General features: G+C 41.5%; 1 protein-coding gene across 11 annotated transcripts in view; it reads right to left on the reverse strand.

Moving 5' to 3' along the window:
• LOC105487111 (astrotactin 2) overlaps positions 1-26,518 on the reverse strand; it is a 995,255-nt gene that overhangs the window by 692,407 nt on the left and 276,330 nt on the right. For 9 of the 11 annotated variants that reach the window (XR_011612991.1, XR_011612990.1, XR_011612989.1 and 6 more), the window contains exon 4: positions 15,138-15,290. The exons of 1 other annotated variant lie outside the window; for it this stretch is intronic. Coding sequence is in view for 6 of the 10 variants with exons in the window: in XM_011750424.3 (XP_011748726.3) it covers positions 15,138-15,290 (153 nt within the window). In the remaining 4 variants the exon portion in view is untranslated. The remainder of the gene's footprint in view (positions 1-15,137; positions 15,291-26,518) is intronic. One more of the 11 variants, XM_071078812.1, reaches the window with a different exon arrangement.

The raw sequence follows: 26,518 nt of genomic DNA on the forward strand, positions 1-26,518 counted from the left end.
GATTAATGAGGCGAGGGGTTTGTGTTTTCAATTGGATGTAAAATGCAAACTGAGTAAGTTGTGATATCATCATTTAACCTTAATGTTTAGCTACATTTGGATTTTTATCACGTGGTGGGGGCAATTAGACCTTGTACAGCAAACCAGCATTTTTCCATCATGGAATGACATTAAAGGTTAGTTTTCTGTTTTGTTTTTTTTTTTTTAAGTTAAATTGCACAAAAGTTTACAACAAAATCATAAAACCCAATTTACACAGATGGCATATTCTTAATAATAATTAGTTCAGAAAATGAATATGAATCCCACCAGGGTAATTAGGATATTCAGTAAAGGACTCTTGTTGTTGCTGCCTTCATTTCTGCCAAGTTTCAGTCTAAGCTCTGAGGCCCGTGTATGTGTAGAGACCCCACACAGGTAATGTGAATACAAGTCTTGGAGATATGTACTGCTAACAGACGCAGCTACAATGTAGGAGAAGGGACAGGAGAACTGGAAGCAGGAAGGTCTAAATTTATATCCAAGCTCCACCACTGACTGGCTGTGCAAGTTTGGGCAACTTACTTCATGTCTCTGAACATCCATTTCTTTTACAAAGTAAGGGTTAGAGAAACATTGTTACAGTAATACATGTGAAACTCAATACTCTTAAAAGAGTAAAGAGCACAAAAGAAATGGCCAATAATTGTCAGATGATTGGGACATCAGATACATGTCCCAAATTAGAAAGTAGAATAAACAAAAACCATGACACTAGCTTTGAGATTCATTCCTCCTATAATTTCACCTTTGTTGGAGGAATTAAAGAGAGTATTTCTAGCCAAGGCAAAGGAGCAGGAAGCCTAACTTGTTTCACTGCAGCCTTAGTAGACAACTAGAATGGTTAGCACCAAAGTAATTTACTCCAGTGCACGTTTAATAATCTGTAATCATTGTACTTGAATGCTTGAGTGAGTGAGTGATTGTCTGTTTTTTCTCCAAACCTTGAGTTACATGGAGATGAGGATCTCATATGTCTAGATTTCCATTGCAGTCTCAGGACTGAGCATAGTATCTTACACTTGCTAGACACTCAGCTGAAAGAATAATGAAAGTAAAGTTGGAGACCCTGGGTAGGTACTTAAGCTTAGACAGAAGGAATAGGTGGGGCTAGAACTGGGGAAATGGGAATTAGCCACAGCAGCCCTAAAGAGCAGTTTGGAAAGGTCTCATCCTATGGAAGGATAATTGCTCTGACTTGGACTTGTATGACTCTGCTGGGACCACAGATGATGATCTAAGAATGAGGCCAAAGAGTCTTTCAGAGAGCTTAGCCATCCTGGGTTGCTGTAGTTATTGGTATAATTACCTACTCTTGAATTCTCAAGATCTTGTGGAGTTATTTCTATGTAGTTCTGCCTGAAAGCAAGAAGATTTCTTCGGGACCCTTCTCCATGTTACAATCTGCGAAGGTTGATCTGCAATACTCCACTGAAAGGGAGCTCACCAACCTTTCTCAGCCAACACCCTCAGCAGGTAGCAAGGCTGACACAGATACAGGAAGGGGTCAGGTGTTACAGCTGCTCCCTGCAAATCTTTATAACCAGATCACACACAGGTAATTTGGAGAAGGCTCTTTCTCTCTACAGAAAATACCCTGACAATGGCTTTATTTCCATGGTTTTGTAATTGCTCAATGGGTTCATCTTGTCCATTGCCTGGAAAAGCTGAGGCACTGAGAACAGCACATTTTTACAATAGAGAGTTTAATTAATGCACAGCCAGCTAAATGGAAGACTGGGATTTCATTACTCAAATCACAGTCTCCCTGTGATTTCAGAAGTTAGAGTTTTTAAACGATAGTTTGGTGAGCAGGGGGTTAGGGAATAAGAAACACTGATTGGTTGGGTCATGGAAGAAATCATAGGGAGTGAAAGCTGTCTTCTTGCACTGAGTCAGTTCCTGGGTCAGGGCTACAAGACCAGATAAGCCAGTTTACTGGTCTGTGTGGCACCAGCTAGTCCATCAGAAATCAGGGTCTGACATTCTGGCCAACATGGTAAAACCCCATCTCTACGAAAAGTACAAAAATTAGCTGGGCGTGCTGGCACGTGCCTGTAGTCTCAGCTACTCAGGAGGCTGAGGCAGGAGAATCACTTGAACCCGGGAGGCGGAGGTTGCAGTGGGCAAAATTGCTCCACTGCACTCCAGCCTGGTGACAGAGTGAGACTGTCTCAAAAAAAAAAAGAAGAAGAAAAAAGAAAAAAGAAAGAAATCAGGGTCTGAAAATACTTCAAACACTAATCTTAGGTTTTATGACAGTGATGTTATCTATAAGGGCAATTGGGGAGGTTAGGAATCTTGTGGCCTCTGACTGCATGACACCAGAGCCATACTTTCTAATCTTGTGGCTAATGTGTTAATTTTACAAAGGAGGTCTGATCCCCAAGCAAGGAGTGGGTTTGTATCAGAAAGGGGTTGTTGTTGCCATCTTTGTTTCAAAATTAAACTATAAACTAAATTTCTCCATAATTAGCTTGGCCTATGCCTAGGGTTGAACAAGGGCAGTGTATTAGTCCCTTTTCAGACTGCTGATAAAGACATACCCAAGACTGGGCAATTTACAAAAGAAAGAGGTTTAATTGAACTTACAGTTCTACTTGGCTGTAGAAGCCTCACAATCATGGCAGAAGGCAAGGAGGAGCAAGTCACATCTTACATGGATGGAAGCAGGCAAAGAGAGAATGAGGAAGAATCAAAAGTGGAAACCCCTGATAAAACTATCAGATCTCATGAGACTTATTCACTCCTATGAGAACAGTATGGGGGAAACTGCACCTATGGTTCATTTATCTCCCACTAGGTCCCTCCTCCAACATGTGGGGATTACGGGAGTACAATTCAAGATGAGATTTGGGTGGGGACACAGAGCCAAACCATATCAGGCAGCTTGGAGGTTATAAGCAACATGGAATTGGTTAGGTCAGATTCTTTCATTGTCATAATCTCGGTAAAGGTAATTTCAATTTGAATCAGAAATATGAGATATATGGATTGAAGGCAAATACCACTTCTTTGCATTAACAGCGACCATTTTTCTGGAAGTGTTCTCCTTAACCACAACCTCTGCCATACCAACTTTCTCCCTCCATTCCTCAAAAAATAAGCAAAAACATAAAATCTGCACATGAATTGCTTCTCCCTATATCCATCCCTTGATCTAAAATAAACAACTTTCAGACAGATAAAAATTAAACTATATCTAGCCCTAAATGTTGCAGAGTCATCACTGAAAATAAAATAAAATGTTAAGAAATGGCCAAAGCCAGAAAATTGAGGTTACAAGATGTCAAGACCCATAAACAGAATTTCTCTTTTCTTAAGAAAACTTTCTAACCTCTAATTTTTGAGGGCAGAATTTTATATATGTCCATTTTATTATATTTTTAATAGTGTAGTTAAGTTTTTCTATATTATTAGTGAGAGCTTCTCTACTTGTTCTAATAGGAAGATTTTTGTAAAATGTCTCCCACTTGGGCTGTGTATTAATCAACATGTCCCTGTACTTCTCTCAGTTTTTTTTTCTTTAAGGATTTTGAAACCATGTTCTTCCTATATGTAAGTACAAATTTCATTTCTTTCCCAGTAAATGGTTTCTTTTTTGGTTAATTAATAATACTCTCTATTCCTAAGGATTTTTCCTTGTTCCTTCTTATTGTTGTAAACTTAATTTTGCCATATGATTCCATTTCTTTATAAGACTTCATTTGATTACTATTCACATAATATATATTTTTCCTTTCCCTTTCCCTACTGTCAAACTTTGTGTCCTTAGGCTTTAGAATGATCTCTGGGAAACAGTATATAACTGAGTATTGTTTAATACAACCTATCACTGGGCCAGGCATGGTGGCGCATGCCTGTAATCCCAGCAATTTGGGAGGCCAAGGGGAGCAGATCCCTTGAGCTCAGGAATTCAAGACTAGCCTGGGCAGCATGGTGAAACCTCATCTCTACAAAAAATTCAACTGGGCATAGTGGCATGCACCTGTAGTACTGACTACTCAGGAGGCTGTGGTGGGAGGATTGCCTGAGTCCTGGAGGTTGCGGCTTCAGTGAGCTGAAATCACGCCACTGCACTCCAGACTGGGTGACAGTAAGATTGTATCTCAACAACAAAAATGAAAAAAAAATAAAAACTATCACCGAATCTTAATATGCAAATTATATTCACTGTAATTTCTGATGCTTTGGGTTTTATTCCTGTCACTTTATCTTTCACTTTTTCCTTGCTCAGGCTCTCTCTCTACTTGTATCCCACCTCACCTCACCCCCTACCTGGAGTCATCATGACACCAGCTTCTGAACTCATAGCTTGGCTTTGCATTTCTTACAACTTATATTTGCATTCCTCAAGCCCAGGGGGCTTCCTTTCTTTACTTTTGGGATGAATCTGAATTTTTAAAAAAGTATATTTTGTCCAACATTTATCTTGTGTGTGTATGGAACAGGAAGAAGGCTCATGTTAGCTTTGTCAGCCATACTGCTGAAAGTTTACTACATGACTTGCCTGCTTTCTTTCCATGTAGGAATGGGAGCTTTTGTTATATCCACACACACACAGACACACACACGCAATTTCAGAATTGAGATTTTTATATCAAAATATTGAAGTCCAATATATAAACACAGAATACAAGCTTGATTAAAAAAAAAAAAAGCCCTACCTATTCAGCCACAGCTCCCCTGCCCCTTCTCCCTGAGCACCTATTTGCAGCATGCTTGAAAACATCTGCTAATGGCCCAGGCAGTCTATGTCATATCCTCACTATGTTTAATCATGTCTATCTCAATCATGGAAAAATGTAAAGCTTCTCTTTGTAGTCTTCTAAGTGACTTACGCAGTTGATTACAGTTGAATTAGAAAAGAGCCAAAGTTGTCAACTTCTAACTATATATTTTGTTAAATTTCACCAACGGTCCCTCCTAGTGTAGGTTATAGGGCCTGTGAGGACCAAAAATAAAACCTTAAGCCCACCAACACACTGAATGGATACCAAGAGAAATCTGAAAAGCTGAATTTCCCATTATGATGAAAAGGGCAGTCAGACATGCCTCATTATACCCCCCTTCTTTTGGAGTTTAGGCACAACTGACCAGCATTAATATTAAAATAGAGATCAAAAGACTGACAAAATAGACTCTGTAGCAATAAGATATCAAATTCCAACCTGACTCTGATGTAGTAACACATGACAAGTAGCAGACTCTGAAGGAAATCAAAATATTTTACTCCAAAATATATTTCCTTGACATATTTTGAAATGGCATTGCAAAACCATCTTTTGTGGGGAATATCTGCATCTGTAGAGAATCTCCTTCCCTTTCTAGGTCTTTCTGCAAATCCAGGAGAAATTAAATAAGAGTCTGGTACTTTTAAGGTCTTAAAAAGTAGATTTACCATATTATCTCTAACATTACTACCTGGAGGCTTCATCTACATAACGAGAATCTTGGCATCTACAACTCCCCCTTATCTTAACTCAAGCATTTACTTCAAGTCTTTAGATAAAGCTTAACTCAACCAATTGCCAATCAGAAAATCTTTTAATCCACCTATGACCTGTAAGTACCCCTGAACCAACGTATACCTTACATATATCGATTTATGTCTTTGCCTATAACTTCTGTCTCCATAAAATGTGTAAAACCACACTGTTACTCTCAGGAACACTTTCTCAGGACCCCTTGGGACTACCGGGGTTCATAGTCACTCATATTGGCTTAAAATAAACCTCTTTAAATATTTTATGGATTTGGGCTTTTTAAAAACATGATCTTCTATGTTCAAATGGCATAAAGAGCCAATGATTTCACAAATTAGAGGACTTGAATTATTCCATTCCTGGATCTACTAGTTTCTCTGTATGACATCAGTGAGTCCCTGTCTCCATCATTTCCACCTATACAAGCAGATTGGATCAGACAATGAAGCAGAATGATGATGTGTACCTTTTGGGCTCAATCCTCAAAAAACCTTGCAGCTCCTACTTCTGCTGATTTTGGATCTCTCAAGCATGTGAACCAGGCTGGGATAGCTGGCCAGGCACAGGTGCATGAGACGTCAGCTGAACCTACCCCACCCAGGACAGAACTAACCACCTGGAGCCAAGCCTGAATGTTTTTCTTGAATTAAGTGCTAAATAAATGGGTGCTATTTTAGTTCACTACATTTCAGGTTGTTTTATTATGCAACAATGCTAATGTAGCATTATACCATTCTACTGAAAGAAATATGGTAGAGTTGTATCCCTAGGCCCCACCAGGATCTGGTCCAGAGCCTTCCGCTAAGGCTGCTTTCAGTTGCCTCTCCATCCTCCAGGCCAGAGAGAATTGACTGAGAGCCCCCTGACATATTTCAGATGGACAAGAAAAACTGCCTGAAGGAGACATACACTTTCAGGAACACAAACTTCTCTGAAAGACACATCAGGGAAGATTTATGGAGGCAGCTGTGTGCTTTGACTACTGATCAGCTTTCGTATGTCTCAGTGCAATACAACCTGTGGGTCACCGGGTTAGTGGTGGTATTGTCCCCAGCTGCACCTCTTACAAGGGACCTGAGGTCAAGAGACAGAAAGCCAGAGACCTAGGGAAAAGGTTTCCTAATCAAAGATACATGTCATTTCCTGTCTTTGAAGATGCCAGGGCTCTGATTCCAGGATGCAACAAATCTATAGTATGCTTTAAAGAAGCATTTCCATAAGCATCCTAGCATATTCTCATGACAGTCCTGGACAAAAAGAATGGCAGATATCCTCACATCCCCAGATACTGGGGATGAAATCCCGAGGATATTAAGCAGTTTCTCTGAGGATCCTCCCTGAGGATCCATTGAACTAAGGCAGGGTTGGGGTTCAAACCAGAAGTTTTTGACTCCAAATTCTGAACTTTCCAGTGGACAACAATGTTTCTCAATTATATATATCATCAAAGACTATTTGAGTTGGGGGAGACCTATGGAAATTAGCGCATCACCTTTGCTTTCCAAATTAACAACAACAAAGATTCATTAGGTGCTTACAATGTTCAGTACAGCCTGCTGAGCAGTTTACATACATTAACTAATTCTCCCAGCCTCCCTGTGAGGTGACTGATTGTATGATTTGCAGATTAGGTAATGGAGATTTGATGCTTAAATCATTTCCCAAAGTTGAACCAGTCAGTGGCAGAGCTAGGATGTGGATCCACATCTGTCTGACTCCAGACCCTGAGCACACTGCCACAATGCCATATAGCCTTTTAGATTTGGACATTGAGGCCCAGAGAGTGTAAGGTCTTGTCCAAGATCCTGAAGCCAGTTTGATTAATTGTCCATTAATTCATCAATTATTAATTGAGGATCTGCTATTTGTCAGGAAGCAGGCTAGCCAACGGGAACACAGACATGACCTAAACATAGTTGTGCACTTGAGAGTAATTAAGGGAGAAGAAGTAACTATAAACTACTTGAATAAAAATATAGTAAATGACAAATAGGGAAGATAGTGAAGAGCTTGTCAAAGTTTGGAGGAGGTATGCACGACTTTCATTTGGGAAAAATTTGAAAATCCTTCACGAAGAAAATGACTTAAAGGTCTTTTTTGAAAGAAGAGTAGACTTTGCATATTGGCAACAGGAAAGAGGGAGAAATTCAAGTTGCAGAAAGAGCATAGAGGTGGAGGTAAAAGGAGTTATTTCATCATAGACTCAGGGCTGGTCTCCAGGTAGTTGTGTCTGCCCAGTTCTCCTTGTAACCCCTATAACTATCTCATGGTTTAAGTGTAAACTCATTTTGACAATGCAATGTCAAAACTTCCTTTGTCAAAAGGGGCAGTAAACCTAAACCCCACCCAAAAATCCTTGGTAGGAAGGGAAGGCTGCTAAGAAGGATAAAGGGTAGGGAAGCAAAGATGGGGACAAAAGAAACAAAGAAAGATCAATCCTGGGGCTGCCTGTTCAATATTTAAGAGGAGCAACAATCCATTAAGGCAACTAATTTAAAGTCGCTAATGTTTCTATTTTCTTCCAACTAATTGAATAATTCATGGCCCGTTACTAATGAAAATTATATATACATACACACACACACACACACACACACACACACACACACACATACAACACGCCTGGGTTCCAGGGACAGTGTCCCACAGTAAAAGCACATTGAAGCTTATCTATCAAGAAGGATAAAGGAGCCGGAATTTGCTTCTCCTCCCAAGTGTGGGATGCTGCTGGGAAATGTGTGAGCAAAATCCAGGGTCTGATTTTGATGGAGGATTTTGTGGTTTCCCATCTTCCCACTGGCACCTGCCTGGATCATATTTTCCCCCAGATATTCCCCTTACCCCCTGCACAGCTTCATCCCCACATGCATTTGCATATTTTCTTTCTTCTACTAGCAATGTCTTCACAAACTTCTCTTTAGTTAATGCATTACTTAAGATTACCTGCTCTGCGAAGTCTTCTTTAATTATTCCCCCAGTTTACTAAACACTCCAAGCCAGCCCACACAACCTTCATGTATCCATTGTGGTGCAGATATGTAATCCCCTGCTTCCTTCAATAAATGGTGAAGTACTGGTAGGCAGACATCTAGGTGGTATATACTATATATGCATGGCAAACTACAAACATTGAGAGAGGATGCCTTAAAAAATGCACAGAGCACTGTCCAGTGATGTAACACTGTGGGCTCCTGACAACATGGGACTGGCTCCCTGGGGTCAGCTAAAAGCTGAGGGGACAGTGCTGATTCATTCTTAACTCAGAGCGGGAGATGCCTCACCTTCTAGGACCTCATAGTTCCTGAACGCCCTCACAGCAGCGCTGTGACAGAAACACTGCCAATGCAAGAGAAGCTGCACGTACTTCCTTCCAGGATCTAGACTAGGTAGGTATAATTTCACAGCTGAAAGATCTTAGTCGTGGTAGCTAAGAGTAGAGCTCAAGTCATCTGGGAATTTAAATGTGGGCTCTGAATTCATAGCTCCACTATGTACTGGTTGAGTAAACTTAGACAAGTGACTGAAACTGTGTAAGCTTGAGTTTCCTCCTTTGTTGAATGGGGATAATTATAGTACTTACCTTATGGGTTATTGGGAGCTTTTAAATAAGATAAAATGTGTGATGAGCAAGATGTCTAGAACGTACCAAATGCTCAATAGATGGTAGGCACTGCATCCCATTAACCCTTTGCGTTCTGTGAACTCCCAGCTACCTCCCTTTATCTATTTGCCCATCTCCATCCATTCATTAATTTATTCATACATTCTCCCATCAAACCAATTACTATCCCATGCCAGTTCCCTGTTAGGCATTCATTCTACAGAGAGAGACACAAATCACTGTTTTTTCCACCATGGGACTGTGAGAGCTGAAGAAGGTGACAGATGTATTTACGATGGACTGCAATAAGGGCAGTGATAAGAAACAGTACTGGGGCTATGAGTGCTCAGAGAAAAGAGTAGCCCGCTCAGCTGTGGTAGGGGCTGAGAAAATGCTTCACAGAGCAGACGCTGAGGCTGGATTTTGAAGATAAACAGCAATTTTTTGCCTGGAGCGAAAGGGTCGGTAGGAGGAAAGAGCCTTTCAGGAAGAATATGATCCGCGCTCGGACCTAGAAAGCAAGGCACACGGCGGAAGCGAGAAGCAGCCCGTGTGCTGGAAGGTGTAGGACACAGTGGGTTGGGGGTCAGGAGCAGACAGAGACAGGGTACAACCCAGGCAGCCTTGTGCAGCAAGAGATGGCAACTTTTAATCCCATTCAACAATATGCCCTTTATCCTATTGGTTCTTGTTTCTTTAATAGGGTAAGTGTATCTCTGTGAGGTAATAATACTGACAAAAATAAGACTAATAATCATAGCAGTGATAAGATTAATAAATAACACAATAAAAGAGCACATATATTCAGTATGCAAATTCTGTCTGGCTCTGTGCTAAATGCTTTACTAGGATTATCTTATTCCAGCCTATGGAAATCCTTTGAAGATGGTAGCATTCTCATCCCCTTATAATCAGCTAAATCACAGTTCTTCTTCCTGGGACATCAATACTATATGAGGAATTGAGCAAATGTTAAATTAATTAACTGACAAATACTATAACATAACTTAAACTAAAATAAACATGCATATACTATGAAATAAAATGGCATGATCTTTTAAAAGATGAACCTGAAATGTGGACAGATTCCTTTGAGCATAGCTGCAGACCCTTTGGGGTTAAGTTCATTTTCATCTGCCTTTAAGAAGACTTCAAGAAGCTCAAGAAGCCTCCAGTGCAAGTGACAGAAAATCAGGACAATGTTCTAGGTGGGGGAGGAACATGGCCAAATTTAGTGTGTTTTCAAATGATCACCCAGATGCTAGGGTGGAGTATACATTCCTCTGTGACAAGGCTGCTGCAGGAATCTGGATGAGGGACAAGGAGGCCTCAACCAAGCTAGAGGCAATGGCTCAGGAAGGCGAAGATGGATTTATGAGACTCTGTAGGCCAATGGGCAGGCTTTGGATGACAGTGATTGTACTAGCTAGTCCTTACCGAGGGTGGAACATGGGACAGGCACTGGGCTAAGCATCTCTTGGGTATTAATTCGCAACCCACATGTGATGTTGGTATTATTAGCACTATTTCCAGAAGGGAAAACAGAGCTCTTTTTCATTTGCTAAAGAGCATTTAGTTAGTCAATGGTGGAATTAAATTTCAAATACGAAGTCCCGCTTTCAAAAACCACTACCTAAACTAAATGAACCCATGGAATTTCTTCTGCACATGCGAAGAAATCCTCCTCTGCTTTATGTTAATACCACTCCCCTTTATATTGCACATGAGAGGCTGGGGAGTGGTTCCTTAACAGCGGCCTCATAAAACCCCATCACTAACATGAAGTCAGCAGTTCAAATCTCCACTAGCCTTCCTCTGTCTGACTAAGAATGATGCACTTCAGCCTCCACCAGGCATCTCAGGAAGAAGCCATAGCTACACAAATACCTTGGGGCTGCTTTTAACCACGTGCTCAATTCCATGGCACTGGTTCTCGGCTACTTACTCCATCTGTTGGGAACTAGTGGGCACCATGGCCCAGGCGTGAAGCCTAAGGAAGCAGAAAGAGGGCAGGTGCTCCCAATCTGGACCAGGCAGCCCATGGCAACCTCAACGGCAGGGGAGGGCAGAAACAGTGAAAGACAGAGGATGCAGACCAACCTATTTGGGATTTTGGAGGCTAATGGAACATTTCCAAAATTGTGTTCCTATAGATGTTTCTGTTCCACAAGTCATTAATAAATGTTCCAGTGGGAGTAATAAGAGTTTGCAGTCAATATAGTATCAAGACATCGAGTTAAACAAAGCAGCCCAGCTTTCTGTACTGCAGGACTTCTCAGAGTTTTTAATAGACTAAGATTCATTGAAGAATCTTCAAGAAAAAGAGGGAGGGTGGAGAATTTCCAACTTTCTTTTTTTTTTAAATCATGAAATTCTTTTGTCCAAGAAAATCTTGATGGGCTGTCTTGGGTAAGTTTGGAAGTATAGGGGTGACATATACTGTCCTTACTCTTCTCCTGCAGAAATTGTATCCCATGGTAGCAGCAAAATCACAAGCACATTGTGATTAAGTTGTTTTGGAAATTGCTTTAATAACATCCACTTGAGCACATTTACTGTGCTACTTGTCAGTGAGTCTGTCTAAGAGGGGAATAGAATTCTCTGGGCGTCGGTACCAGGAGACTTTGGTTTATCACAGATTCCTCTTGCACCATCAATATGAAAGTTATAAAGCTGAGCCATTTTCCAGTGATCTTTGATGTTAATACACTCATTTACTCAAAAAATATTTATTAAGCCATTTCTATGCGTTAGATTTATAAATATGAAGCTTATATTTTAGAGAAGAGGACAGAAGACAAGCAAAAATTTAAAAATTTTAGTCTGAACTACTACTGTGAAAGAAGTTAAAAAAAAAGGATGACGTAAGAGATAGTAGCAGGTTGGGGACTGAAAGGAGCAAAAGTGTAGATTGGGTAGTCATGGAAGTTGGTTTTTAGGAGCTGACATTTTAAAGGCGTGAAGGGGCTGGCTAGGAGAGCAGCTGGGGGAAAGAAAGAGGCATGGCAAGGAGAAGGAAGAACAAGTTCTCAGATGCTAAAGAAGGAACCGTTTGCTGTGCTCGTGAAACATGAAGGAAGCCAGTTTGGCTGGAGCACAAGGAAGTGCAGAGCAAATGATGTTCGAAAAGAGGGCAGGAGCCAGAGCCAGATCCGCAAGCCAAGGTGCAGAGTTTGGATCATATTCTAAGAATAACAGAAAACTGTCAAAGGATTTTAAGCAGGGGAGGGGCTTTCTCTGGTTTGTCTTTCTAAAAGATCGCTTTGGTAGTTTTGAGGAGACCGAATGCAAGGAGGGTAGAGTTGTAAGGAGCAGTTAATAAATGACAGTGGTCATGATGGTGACAAAGAGTAAGGACAGATATGGAAGAGATACAAATAAATTACTTCATGCATAGTTATCTGAGACCCCATCTAACTTGTAAATTAAAATAACTTAAAACATATTTTTATTAATAGTCTGACTATGAAATTCTTCTCTAAGAGGGGAAACATGTTAAAGTAAGTGCCAACTTTTATGCAAAAATACTTTCTATGTGACACTGTTTATCATGATGAAATACTAGGAGCAGCCCAAATGCCTAATAGTAGGGGCTTAGTGAAGAAAATTATGGTGCATAAAAATAATATTTTTGAAAAATTCATTGACATAAAAATGTTTAGAATGTAATGTTAAAAAATGAATTCAGGTTGGTAATGAAGGGGAAAAAGCTACAGACTTGGAGTCAAGAGTGTTTATGGAGTATGTATGTGCAGAGAGGACTTAGGAGGGCAATTTCTGGTGAATGATAAAGAGGTAAAGATGAATAGGTAAAGCTATATGAAATTTCAAGTAACCCTAAATGCCTCACCCAGAACAAACATAAGATTGCATGTATTCATTTCCTGATGCATGCCATCTGAACTTTCCAAGGTGGTCTACATTCAGCCTTTTATCAGGTCTTCACAACAATCTTCTGATGTAGGGCTTGGTATCTTCATTTTATAGAAGAAGAAACTGAGGTTCAGGGAGAACCAATGACACTTCCAAAGTCATGCAAGTTAAAACTAACTTGGGCAGGGACTAGCACACAGACCTCTCTGACTTTAAGGTGACTACTCTGCATCACTACAAAATGGTTTAAACCTGGGTTTTGCCATGGGAGTTCCCAAAATGAATTCCATCATTTTCTTCTGCCTCAATTTATGACCTCACAGCTTAACATGTAGAGCTTCGTTTTTTTTACAGGATTCAAGATTTTACAAGATTAAGAATTAGACATCCTCTCAACAGACAGCAAACATCTATTATGTGTCAGACACTGATTTAGGCCAGGAGTGTAAAATATTAAGACAATCTCTACCTTCAAAGAACTCTCTGTCTAGCTAAGGAAAGAGCCAGACAAAAGAAAATTATATCACACAAAAATGAATCTAGTGCTTAATACATGTATAAAGGAAAGCTGGGAGGATTCAGAGTGAATTGTGACTGCGAATCAACAATGTCTTCATAGAAATGTGCCATGCATGTTAAGCTCGAAAAGACAGGTAGAATTTCATTAGTGTATTAGGTTGGTGCAAAAGTAATAGCACCAACATAACAGTACATAGTGGTTAAGTTAAAAGGTTTGAGAATCAGACTGCTGGGTTCTCCCTGGCCCCACAACTTACTAGAATGTCCCCTTGGACAGATTACAATAGTTGTTTGTACCTTAGTGAAATTATCTGTAAAATGGGAATTACCACTGTATCTGCTTCATAGGGTTGCTGTGAGAATCAAATGAGATAAGATGTGTACATCATTTAACCTGCTTCTTGGAATAAGTTAAGTGTCAATAAGTGCCAACAATTACCCTTAGGGGCCAGAGAGGTGGCTTCATGCAGAGAGCATGGCATGGGAAAGAGCACTGAGGACAGAGCACATCAATCTAGGAAAGACAGTGGAGACCAGAGCCCTGTGTGGCTTTGAGTGTCATCTTCATAACCGGAACATGTCTGAAGGTGCTAGATAACCACTGAAGCTGTGGGAAAAGGGGGATGACCTGATCAGAGCCAAGTTACAGGAAATGGAGAAGTGAGATGCAAAAAGAGGAGACTACTACCTTTTCTGCCTACTCAGCTGGAGACTACTGAGTAGATAGAAAAAAAATGGTTTGGAAATTAAGCAGGGACAAGTTGGTTTCCTTCATATACAAAGTCACATAGATAGTAGAAGAAGAAAGAAGGAATGAGGAGGAGAAGGAGAAGGAGGAAGAGAAGTAGGAGGAGATAAAAATGAAGGAGGAGGAGATGTAGAAGGAGAAGGAGGAGGAAGAAGAGGATAAGGAGGATAAGGAGGAGGAGGAGGAGGAGGAGGAGGAGAAGGAGGAGAAGGAGGAGAAGAGAAGGAGAAGCAGCAGCAGCAGCAGCATCCGTGAGGAAAAGGAGCAGGAAGAAAATATCTGCTTTTTAACAACTGCTGGGTTAGGAACTGTGCTGAGATATTCTTACAACCCTGTGAGACAAGAGTGGCTTGGAGAAGTAGAGGGATTTGCCCTGAGTGAGATAGCTAGGTAGCAGCAGAAACAAAAGTTGAATTAATTCCATCTAATTTACAATACCACTCTTGATCATTATGTTATTCAGCCTACTAAAAAGTAGGCTCAGATCTCTGTTTCTGGCTCCCAGTCTAAGGATGTCTCCTACTAGAATGCTCTGCCACTTTGTACTCTCTGACCAGCGACAACGTAAAGAACATCTACTCTGCAGAGGTCCTGGTGTTACACACTTTCCATATATAGTTGCTCATCTCAGTCACTGTAAAATTTATATGATCCATTCTCATTCTCAGCTGAGGCACTTGGGGCTCAAAGAGGTTAGCTCTGGGTGTAGGGAGCATAGGTCTTCAGCCTCCAAGGGGATTTATCAGGGAGAGAGTGGCACACGTTCTATAAGCACAGGGAAGCAAGGGAAGAAGGCACAGATCTTCCTAGCATCTTTGGAATCAGGGAACAGCCTTCTGACTTCCTGGCCAGATGTGCCAGGAGGGCCTACCTCGAGACTTGCTCCTCCGCTTCCTCTTTCCTGCCGACGTGCTGCGCAGGGCTGGTTGCAGCTGACCGATCTCGATGGGCGTGTTAGCGCGGAAACTCTCCTTGAACTTCTGCATCAGGGACTCCACTGTCTCCTGAGTCACCTCAGCTGCTGCTATAAGGTAGCAATGGAGCTGAGGTTAGGGCTTGAGCCCACCCTCAGCCCCTAGAGCACTAGGCCTGGCCACCCTAATTCCTTGAAACTCCCTCCCTGACCCATTGAAGATATAGAATCACAACCTATCAGTCTAACCACAGACGTATCTGTTGGATTACATACTTATGTATTCAACATTTACTATGTTCCAGATACTGCTCTAGGCCCTTGAGACTAGAGGGCTTGGTAGTGAAATGTGAGACACAATTCATTATTCAAGTAATTCTTATTTCAATAGGAGACATATCTAGACAATTCTAACATTGTACAATAGTTTTGCAATAGAAGAGTACAAAATTCCAGAGGATCACTGAAAAGGGTCAACTAACCCATCTGAGAATCAAGGTAGGCTTCCAGAAGGAGGCAATATTTAGGATGAGACCTTAAGGATGAGTAAGAATTAGTAAAGAAAGCAGGATCAGGGTGATGTTGGATAGACCAGAGAAGACAGCATCCTGGATGGAAGGAAAAGTATGTATGATGATCTGAAGCCAGAAGAAGCATGGTGCTTGAGCCATGGAAAGTAATTTATGGTAGTTGCAAGGGAGCTTGCAAAGAGATGAGGTTGGAGTGAAAAGGACATCTGGTAGGCCACACTTAGGAGTATAAATTGTATCCTAATGGCAAAAGGTAATCACCAAAAGGTTTTAAACAGGAAATTGATGTGTTCAAGTTAAGTCACTTTGAAAACAATCACTAACTAAAGTATGGAGAATCCAAATTGAGGGAGGAAAGGAGGCCTGGACTGATGCTTTGGAAGTAGCCAGCCAAAGGCAATGGTGGCCTGAACCAGGGCAGTGGCAGCGAAGGTTACACAGTATCTTAGGAGACACAACAACAGCACTGTGGATATGTCGATCACTTAGCAACATAAACCCATTTTATTGAGGGGACGTTGAAGCCCCAAAACACAATATATGACTTGCTCCAAGATAGGAAGTAGCAGAGTCAAGCCTTCTAACCCCTTGTCCAATATTCCATTTGCACCAATACCTTCCAATGAACTGTTAGTAGCCACATTTGAAAAAAGTTTCAAAATTGAAACTGGTAGAAAGTTCAGTACATGGAGAAAGTAAGGTCAGAAGGGCAGAGAGAAAAAGTTGGAAGATAAAAGGAAAAAAATAACAGAAAAGCTTGAGAAGGAAGGAAAGAGGCAACATAAAAAGCAAGGAGAGAAAACCAAAAAGAAGAAAAGAAAATCTGCTGAATAGCCTCAGTGCCTTTGTTCTGAGAAATTCCCAAAGACAGCCCTGACTTTGAAATCTTCAAACTTAGCCCTCCCTCCATCTATGTCTCCAGAGGTTCAGAAATTTCTTCTTCAGTTTGAGCTACCTGCTGTCTGATGCCAAGAGATGGGATGTGCCAACGATTTCTGTTTCTTTGAAGGGGCTTCATCAGACTAGACAAAGAAGGCTCCTGAACATCCCAGTATTCATTTCCAAGGAGCTCCTGTTTTCTCAGGGAAGCTTATCAGCTTAGACAGATGTGTCTGCAGAGTAAGTCAGACCTAGAGGGCTTGCTCTGGTATTGGGCTTTGTGAGAAGTCCCATCTTGAGGGTGACAGGGAAAAGGTATGATTACTAAGGAAGAAAGACAATTGACAGTAAAAATGAATCATGTGGTAGCATTACAGTTTCCTCATCTGCCTCCTTTGCTCTCTCTCTCCACAGATATCTCAATTAGGTGTACTTGAAGATGAACCAAGAAGATTCCAGACATGGGTTCCCTTCTCCAAGCCTGGGATGAAGAATCCTCCAGCTATAGCCTACAGTATAATTCCGAGAATCAATGACATGCCCAGTTTTGATTCCTTAAACCCAGAGAGAAAAGTGCTTTGCCCAAAATTGTAACAGGTGGGCTACACTTTGGTCAAAAGTCCAGAATAAGCCACAGTTTGGAATCCTCAAAGGGAATGACCCACATAGGGTCTGTCAATATTCATTCATTCATTTCTGCATTGATTCATTGATTCATTCAGTCAACAGAATTTACAGAAAAAAACTTTACATACCAATGCTGCGAACCAAAGACATAGCTTAGTTTGGGCTGCCATAACAAAAATATCATAGCTTGATTGTCTTAAACAACAGACATTTATTTTTTTCACAGTTCTGAAGGCTAAAAGTTCAACATCAGGGTGGTTTTGGTGAGATTTCTATTCCTGGCTTACAGATGGCCACCTTCTCCTCCCTGTGTCCTCACTCTGTGGGGGAGCAGGGAAGGAGAGAGAGGAGAGAGAATAAACTCTCCCTTCCTCTTTTGATAAGGCCAAAGTTCAATCAGATCAGGACCCCTTCTTTTGACCTCATTTAATCTTAATTACCTCCCAAAGATTCTATCTCCAGACACAGCCACAGATCAAATTGTGTTCCCTCCTTCCCCAATTTACATGCTGGAGCTCTAACTCCCAGTGTGACTGTATTTGGAAGCGAGGGTTTTAGTAGGTAATTAAGGTTAGATGAGGTCATAAAAATGGGATCCCAATCTGATAGGATAGGTGACCTTATAAAAAGGGTAAGAAAGAAAGACCCCACTCTCTTCCTATGGCCACACACTGAGGGAAGGCTGTGAGAGGACACAGTAAGGGGTGGCATCTGCAGGCCAGGAAGAGGACCCTCGCCAGAACTCAAACATGCTGGCACCTTGATCTTGACTTTTCAGCCTCCAGAAGTATGAGAAAATAAATTTCTCTTGTTTAAGGCACCCAGTCTACAGGTTAAGTATCCCTAATCCAAAAATCTGAAATCTGAAATGCTCCAAAATCTGAAACCTTTTGAGCATGGACATGATGCTTTAATGTCATTCTCTGAGGCAAACTTGTCCAACCCGCAGCCCAGGGGTCACATGCAGCCCAGAGCAGCTTTGAATGCAGCCCTAACGCAAATTCATAAACTTCCATAAAACATTAGGAGATTTGAATTTTTTGTTTTTTGTTCATTTCTTGATTTTTGGTTTTTAGTTCATCAGCTATTATTAATGTTAGTGTATTTTATGTGTGGCCCATTCTTCTTTGAATGTGGTTCGGGGAAACCAAAGGATTGGACACCCTGCTCCAAGGAAATGATTTTGGAAGCATTAAAAAAATTTTCTTTTTAGTTTTTGTGGGTACATAGAAGGTATATATGTTTATGGAGTAAAAGAGACATTTTGATACTGGCATGCAGGGTGAAATAAGCACAGCATGGAGAATAGGGTATCCATCCCTTCAAGTATTTATTATTTGAATTACAAACAAACCAATTATACTCTTCAAGTTATCTAAAATACACAATGGAGTTATTATTGACTATAATCACTCTGTTGTGCTATCAGATAGGCCTTATTCATTTTTTCTAACTATTTTTTTTAACCCATTAACCATCCCCGCCTTCCCCATACCCTCTCCAAGGGAATATTTTGGATTTTGGATTAGGGATGTCCACTGGTATGTAAAATGCAAATATTCCAAAATTAAAAATAAAATAAAAATCAAAAACACTTCTGGTCTCAAGCATGTTGGATAAGGGATACTCAGCCTGTATTTTGTTATGATAGCTTGAGAAGACTAAAGCACAGTCAGACGGGTGGTTAGGGTTTCAATACAAGAATTTGGTGGGGAGGTGGACACAAACATTCAATCCATAACGAGGTAAAATAGTGAATAAAACCACACAATTTCCTCATGCTTGCCATATAGATAAGAAGACCAACATTAATTAATAATTGACGTCTGAATGTAAAATTTACAAGTGATATGTTCTCTAAAGGAGAGATGAAGGATGACGTGAAAGGCTATATTAGAAGACTATGAGCTAGTCTAGGAAAATCATGGAAATTTGCTCCAATGAAGTGAGCAGTGTGACTAAGGTCTTAGAGTATAGTTAATCGGATGGAGAGGAAGTAGCAGGGATTGGGAGGAGTGAAGTGAGGACAGCAAAAGAGGCAGAGGAAACAGTCTACACAGAGGCCTCTCGGGGAGAAAGAATATGGGAGGGGCTGTAATCTGCAGCTGGGGCTGAATCACCGAAAGCAGGCAATGTGAGATAATACTGGAGAAAAAAAAAAAAAAATAGAAAACCCTAATCCTAGCCCTAACCCTTGAGGCTTTGTTAAGAACAGGATGCTGAAGGTTAGACTGGAGAGTGATGTGATCAGATTTGCATTTAGCGGGAAGATTGCTGATTGCTCTGGTAGAAGAGAGAAAAAATTTACTGGAGAAGGACAGGAATGAAAGTGAGAAGACCAACCAGGAAGACAATATAGTCATAAAGAAATTGTCGTATGCGATGGTGGCAGCCTGGCATAGGGTCGCTGGGGTAGAGACAGAGAGTAGATAGAGTAGCAGAGAGAGTAGACACAAGTAGCCAAGTACTAGAGACAGAGGAGTGGGCAAATTTGAAAGTTACAGGTAAAAGGTGCTCAGAAGGTGGAGACTGATTGATAAGGGAAAAGGAGGGATTAAGGATGACTCCTGGTCTCCTGGCTTGCACAGATATGGATGATGGTTCCTCAGTAAGAGAAGGAACATTGTGAGAGATGACATTTGAGAGGAGTGAACACGAGTTTTTGTTTGTTTGTTTTGTTTTTTCTTTTTTTTTTTTGAGATGGAGTCTCTCTCTGTCACCCAGGCTGGTGTGCAGTGGCGTGATCTCAGCTCACTGTAACCTCTGCTGCCTCCTGGGTTCAAGCAATTCTCATGCCTCAGCCTCCCGACTAGCGGGGATCATAGGCGTGCACCACCATGCCTATACTATATATAGGATTTTTAGTAGAAATGGGGTTTCACCATGTTGGCCAGGCTGGTCTCAAACTCCTGATCACAAGTGATTGGCCTGCCTTAGCCTCTCAAAGTGTTGGGATTACAGGCATGTACAGGTTTGTTACAAGGTAAACTGTGTGTCAGGGGAGGTTGGTGTGCAGATTATTTTATCACCCAGGTAATAAGCATAGTACCTGATAGGGAGTTTTTCTCTATGAAAACCTCAGAATGTCTTTCAAATGTCTAAGTGGAGATGCTGGGTAGACAGTGAGTTATGTGGATCACACACACACAGGAGAGAGCTGGACTCTATGGAGACTCAATACCTGCATTCCTTAGAAAAGGTAGACAGTGACTGTGGGTAGTGGCTGAGAACATGAGCTTCTGTGCTGGCAGAGCAGAGGCAGCAGAACCTGTACTCATTCCTGGCTTCTGCTGGCTGTTCTCCATTCACACTCCCAGATCCACCCCCCACCCTCTGCGCTGTGCCACCCGCTCCTTGTTCGATGGCTACTAGTTGGGTTTGGCCCGTGGGATGCCTCAGAAAGATATGGGAGGAATTTGAAGGTATTTCTTTCCTTTCTCCCTTCCTGTTTCAGTACCATGTTTCCGATAGAGACTGAGATTCTCAACAATTACAGCTTTCTGCCCAGTGTCCCTTTTCCGCAGTCCCAGTTCTCACAGGGTCCAGTAAAACCATGTCTTCTCCCAGTCTCTTCAGTTCTAGAAATCAGTAGTGGCTTCCCGACACTTCTGGTCCTGGTACCTTGAAATTCCTATGTTGATTCTTTTTACTTTGCCTGCACCTCTATAAATAGCCACTTCATTGAATTCTTTTTTTAAAAAAATCCCATTTGAAGCTGTGTTCTTTGTCCAGCTGGGACCTTGACGGATATATCATTCAGCTTCCCTCTTTTTTTTTCATGGCTCTAACATTCAACATTTCCTAAAGGTCAGCCTCTTTCCATTTTATAATTTCTGTTTTCTTTCTTCTAAGCTGATACAGATTTGACTGGCTGGGAAAAGAAGGCACACAGAGAAGGAAGGGGTGCTCCCCTGAGCTGCAAGGGTTTCTAATCCCCACTGTAGCAAATCCCATCCATCTGTTTGGCTGCTCTTGCCTCAGTGACAGTGCCAAGAGCCCAGGCAGGCTTAGAGGGGGAAGTGCTCTGAAACCTCTCCACGGCCGATTTCATCCTGCATACAACTCCCCCTATCCATGATCCCTCCCGACCCCATTCAGTAGCTCTATCAATATCAATATATCAAGTTGTCCAAACAAGCCACATTACCTCCTGGTACCCGCTGAGCTCTGACTCCCCAGAGCGGCAAAATGCTCACCCATCGCCTGGATGAATGCAACAGATGGTGCTTGATCTGAGCATCGCGGCAGGCCCAGGAAAGGGAGGGAGGGGAGGGGAACGCCGCCTCTTTCTAATTGACATATGAGAGATTGTCAAGCTTAATGGTAACAAACCACTGGGGCCTGAGGAAGAGAGCCCTGGTACCCAAGCCAAGCTAGAGAGACAGGAGAGGAAAGGAAAAGACAGGAGGGAAGGGGAGAAAAAAACAAGAATGAAAGAGAGAACTGTGCTCAATAATAAAGAAGAGAAGACAAGAAAGAGGGGGTCAAAGATGAGTAGGAAGGAGCGGAGAGGCAGAACACAGAGGGGAAAGGACAGGCGAGGAGACAGGGAAAGGAAAACAAGAGAAAGAAGGAGGCATAAAAGTTCACGGTGAGGGATAAAACACTACAAACTGGGTTCAGTGTACACTGCTCAGGTGATGGGTGCACCGAAATCCCACAGATCACCACTGAAGAATTTACTCATATAATGTAATACCACCTGTTCTATGAGAAAAAAAATTAAAAAGATAGAAGGACTAAGTTCTAGTGTTCTATAGCACTGTAGGGTGACTGTAGTAACCAATAATTTATTGTATTTTTTCAAATGGCTAGAAGAGAGGATTTTGAATGTTCCTAACACAAAGAAATGACCAAGCTCTGAGGTGATAGATATGCTAATTATCCTAATTTGATCACTGCACATTATGAGCATGTATCAAAATATTATACTGCATCCCATAAGTATGTACAATTATTTGTTCATTGATATTATTTTTTAAAATAAGGCATAAAAGAGGGTGGACCCTGAGTCATTTTGCAAAGGCATAAGTGTTGTGTGGGTTTCCAGATACCAGGCAAGCCTCAGTTTCTACCCTGGAGAAGAGGCACTACACATTGTGTCTACACTGATACTTAAAAACTGTACATTTAAACTGTCATCCTCAAGACCAGCCTGGCCAACATGAGGAAACCCCATCTCTATTTAAAATGCAAAAATTAGCCAGGTGTGGTGAGGCATGCCTGTAATCCCAGCTATTCAGGAAGCTGAGGCAGAGAATCACTTGAACCTGGGAGGTGGAGGTTGCAGTGAGCTGAGATCACGCCATTGCACTCCAGTCTGGGTGAGAGAGTGAAACTCTGACTCAAAACAAACACACACACACACACCCCTACAACTGTTATCCATGGTTCTCTTCCCCACACAACCACCCAGGATGTTCCACCAATGAAATGCATATGGGTTTGAGTTGAAGTTCCAGTATCACTTTGCTCGCCGTCTTTAATTTTTTCAGACATCAGTCTGTGACATAAGAAAATTCACATTTCTTGAGCACCAATTTTTTGCTAGGTAGGGAGCCTCGTATTTCCTTATGCTTTCTCACTTGCTCCCCCTAACAACCTGGAAAGGTAAGTATCAATAACTTCTGTTTAGAGATGAGGATAGCAAGACTCAGAGATGTTACATGGTTTTTCGAGGTCATGCAGGTTAGAGACGATAGAACTGGGATTTGGACTCAGGTTATGGTGACTCCAATGCTCCGGCCTTATCCATTGCTGCACGCTATAAGTACTCCGTCTCTGGTTGGCTTGGTGGGTGGGGATGGGTATCTTAATTATGGAGTTTGGATGTGATGTTTCTGGGCCTGGATAGGGCTCTGATAGCTTAGCTCCTCTTCAGATCACCTAGGCACAGAGCCCTAGGAAATCTGGCGCTGGCTGAAACCAGTGAGTGGCTTGACTTGATTGGAGATTAGCCTGCTATGCCAGTGGACCCTTGCTCAAGACTGTCCACCATGGAGGTTCCAGGGCTGACCCATGTCTCACTGCAGAACTGTACTAAGAGAACCAAGAAGCAGATGGACATTGACCATATTGCCTAGTGCAAGTGAGAAAGCTCACTCGAGTTCCAGTATCAACTCTGCATGTGCATGGCCTGGAGTTACTTCTTTCACTTTTGCAATCCTTGGTATCCTCCTCTGTAAATGTCTGCAGGGTTCTTGGGATGATTAAATGTAATTATGTACAAAAAATGTCTAACAGAGCTTCTAGAACATAGTAAATGCTCAAGAAAGAGTAGTCGTTATTCAGCTTTCTCTCACTAACCTGTCAGTTTCATGACTTTTCATTTAACTCATTCTTTCTCATTCATTTTGAAATTTTTGGCATTATAAAATAGCCACTTTGCAAACTCTCTTAGAAATTATACATTCCCCCTTTCGTTCAAATGTGAAAATAGAGGCATCAAGAGAGAAACTCATGATAAAGTTAGCAGCAGACCAAGGACTAGCACTCAAATCTCCTATTCCACTACTCCTTCCTGCTTTCCCAAATTTTAGGATAATTTTAACCTCAGATCTTGTGATAGTTAATTTTGTGTGCCAATTTGCTAAACCATGATACCCAGGTATTTGGCCAAACATTATTCTAGGCATATCTGTGAAGACATTTTTATCTATATTTTTTTAGATGACATAAACATTCAAATCAATAAAATTGGAGTAAAACAGAACATTCTCCATACGGTACAAGAACCTCATCCACTCAAATGAAAGCCTTGATGGAACAAAAAGTAACCTCTCTGAGTTAGAGGAATACACTACGTTTGGACTTGAGCCACAATATCAACTCTTCCCTGGGTCTTTAGCTTGCTGGCCTACCTTACAGATTTGGAACTTGCCAGCCTCCACAATCACATGAACCAGTTTCTTTCTTTTCTTTTCTTTTTTTTTTCTTTTTCTTTCTTTTTTTTTTTTTTTTTTTGAGATGGAGTCTCACTCTGTTGCCCAAGGTGGAGTACAATGGCACGATCTCGGCTCACTGCAACCTCTGCCTCCCAGGTTCAAGTGATTCTCCTGCCTCAGCCTCCTGAGTAGCCGGGACCACAGGCATGCACCACCACACCTGGCTAATTTTTTGTATTTTTAGTAGAGATGGGGTTTCACCATGTTGGCCAGGCTGGTCTCGAACTCTTGACTTCGTGATCCACCTGCCTCGGCCTCCCAAAGTGCTGGGATTACAGGCATGAGCCACCACACTCGGCCTGAATCAGTTTCTTAAAATAAATCTCTGGTTAGATAGACAGATGAAAGGAAATAGAAGGATAGAGAATATATATAACTAATAGGGTGTTGCGTGTGTGTGTGTGTGTGCGCTTGCGCGTGTGTTTGTGTCTTCTTGGTTCTGTTTCTTTAAAGAACTCTGACCAATGCAACCTCAATTTGTGTCCTCAGGCTTTGGACTTGGCATAGTCAAATGCCAGGACTTGGGGCAAGGTGATAAGAGAAGACATCTTAGTCCTAAGGAACACCTCAGCTGGGAAGACCCAACGTAAATGCAAAAAAAAAAAAAAAAAAAAAAAAAAATCCAATTTGGAAATTGTGAGAGTCCATTCACTGAATACAATATTCCATCTTATATAGGAGTCACCTCTTCCTGAAAAATAATAAGAAAGAAAACAACTAGTGTTCCTTAGGCAGATGAGAATGCTTCACGACTAGAATAAATTTAAAACCCAAGCACACATTTTTAAAAATGGCTTCCTCTTTCCAACTCTCAGGGGTAAAAACTGATGGATTGAATTTTCTCTCATTTTAGTTGTTCCTCCTGCACATTTTCTTAAACCTTTGGTGCCTGGCATAGCTTATCTTCAAGCACGTGCCTGCAGACAAGACAAATGAACAAAAAGGAGCAAATATAAATTGGAAAACTTGGGAATAGCCTTTTCTTATATACAAGATCTTGGGCCTGTCAGTTAATACTGCAGACTTGTAGGGTGGTCATGATTCCTGCTAGGAGAACTGCATTGAGTTTGAATGATGGAATTAAATGTAGTGATATTTTTCTCTGTTCTGTTAAAAACACAATACCTTCCAGGTTCTCTGGAGCTGGCTTCACAGTCCCTAGCCAGAACACAGATGGTCTCTAAGATTCTCTCCAGTTCCATCATCCCGTGTTTCTAAATGTAAATGAATGTGCTTTCATGAGGATGAATGCAATAAATACAAGAACTGCATTCTTCAGTTCGCAAAACACTTTCACCTCCCTCAACTAATCTTATCCTTACAAACTGAACTTCCATGTTACAGAGACCAGAGAGATAATGGACATCCCAAAGGTTGGATGTTGGAATTGATACTATAGGCCCACAAATCCTTTTCAAGGAAAAAAGGGTCAAGTAAGTAGACAGCTTGGGTCTAAGGCTTCTGGATCGCTTCATTACCACCTTGATCTCAATATGCAGGAAGGGAAGGCTTTGAAATCAGCCACAGTCTCTTACCAGCTGTGAGACTTGGGCAAATAACTTAACACTCAGAGTCTCAGCTTCCCTAACTGTTAAAATGAGGCTTGCAATTCCAAATCTAATAAGCTGGTTTAGGATTAACTGAGATGCTAAATGCATATCACAGTGTCTGATACACTGTAAATACATTTTTAAGAGACAAGGCCTCATTCTGTCATCCAGAGTGGAATACAGTGATACGATCATATAGCTCACTGCAGCCTTGAACATCTGGTCTCAAGCGATCTTCCTGCCCCAGACTCCTGAGTAGGTGGGACTACAGGTGCACATCACCATGCTTGGATAATTTTGTTTTTAAAATTATTTGTGGAGATGGGGCCTATGTTGCCCGGGTTGGTCTTGAACACCTGGCCCCAAGTAATCCCTGACTCAGCCTCCCAAAACACTGGGACTGCGGGTGTGAGCGACCACACCTAGTCAGAGATTGAGTATATTTTTATTGTGCCAAAAAACATTTTTAAAAAGAGATAGAGTCTCCCTATGTTGCTTAGGCTAGACTCAAACCCCTTGGCTCAAGGGGTCCTCCCACCTCAGCCTCTTGAGTATCTGAGACTAGAGACATGTCACCATGCCCTGCTATTCGCAATAAAATAAAATAAAATAAATAATAAAAATCTTAAACCATTAGTCATAGCAAATCCAGATCATCTGCTCAGCATGGACAGTGGAATCCAATGGGAATTAAAGTCACTAGCCAAATTCCTCCCTCCCAAATCTAGCCTGTCCATGACTTTACAGGGGGGCCACATCATATGGCTCAGAACTCCGTGGAACTAGAGCCACCTATACCTTACAATGGA

This window comes from Macaca nemestrina, chromosome 14 (assembly GCF_043159975.1).
Source record: "Macaca nemestrina isolate mMacNem1 chromosome 14, mMacNem.hap1, whole genome shotgun sequence".
NCBI classification, from domain to species: Eukaryota; Metazoa; Chordata; class Mammalia; order Primates; family Cercopithecidae; genus Macaca; species Macaca nemestrina.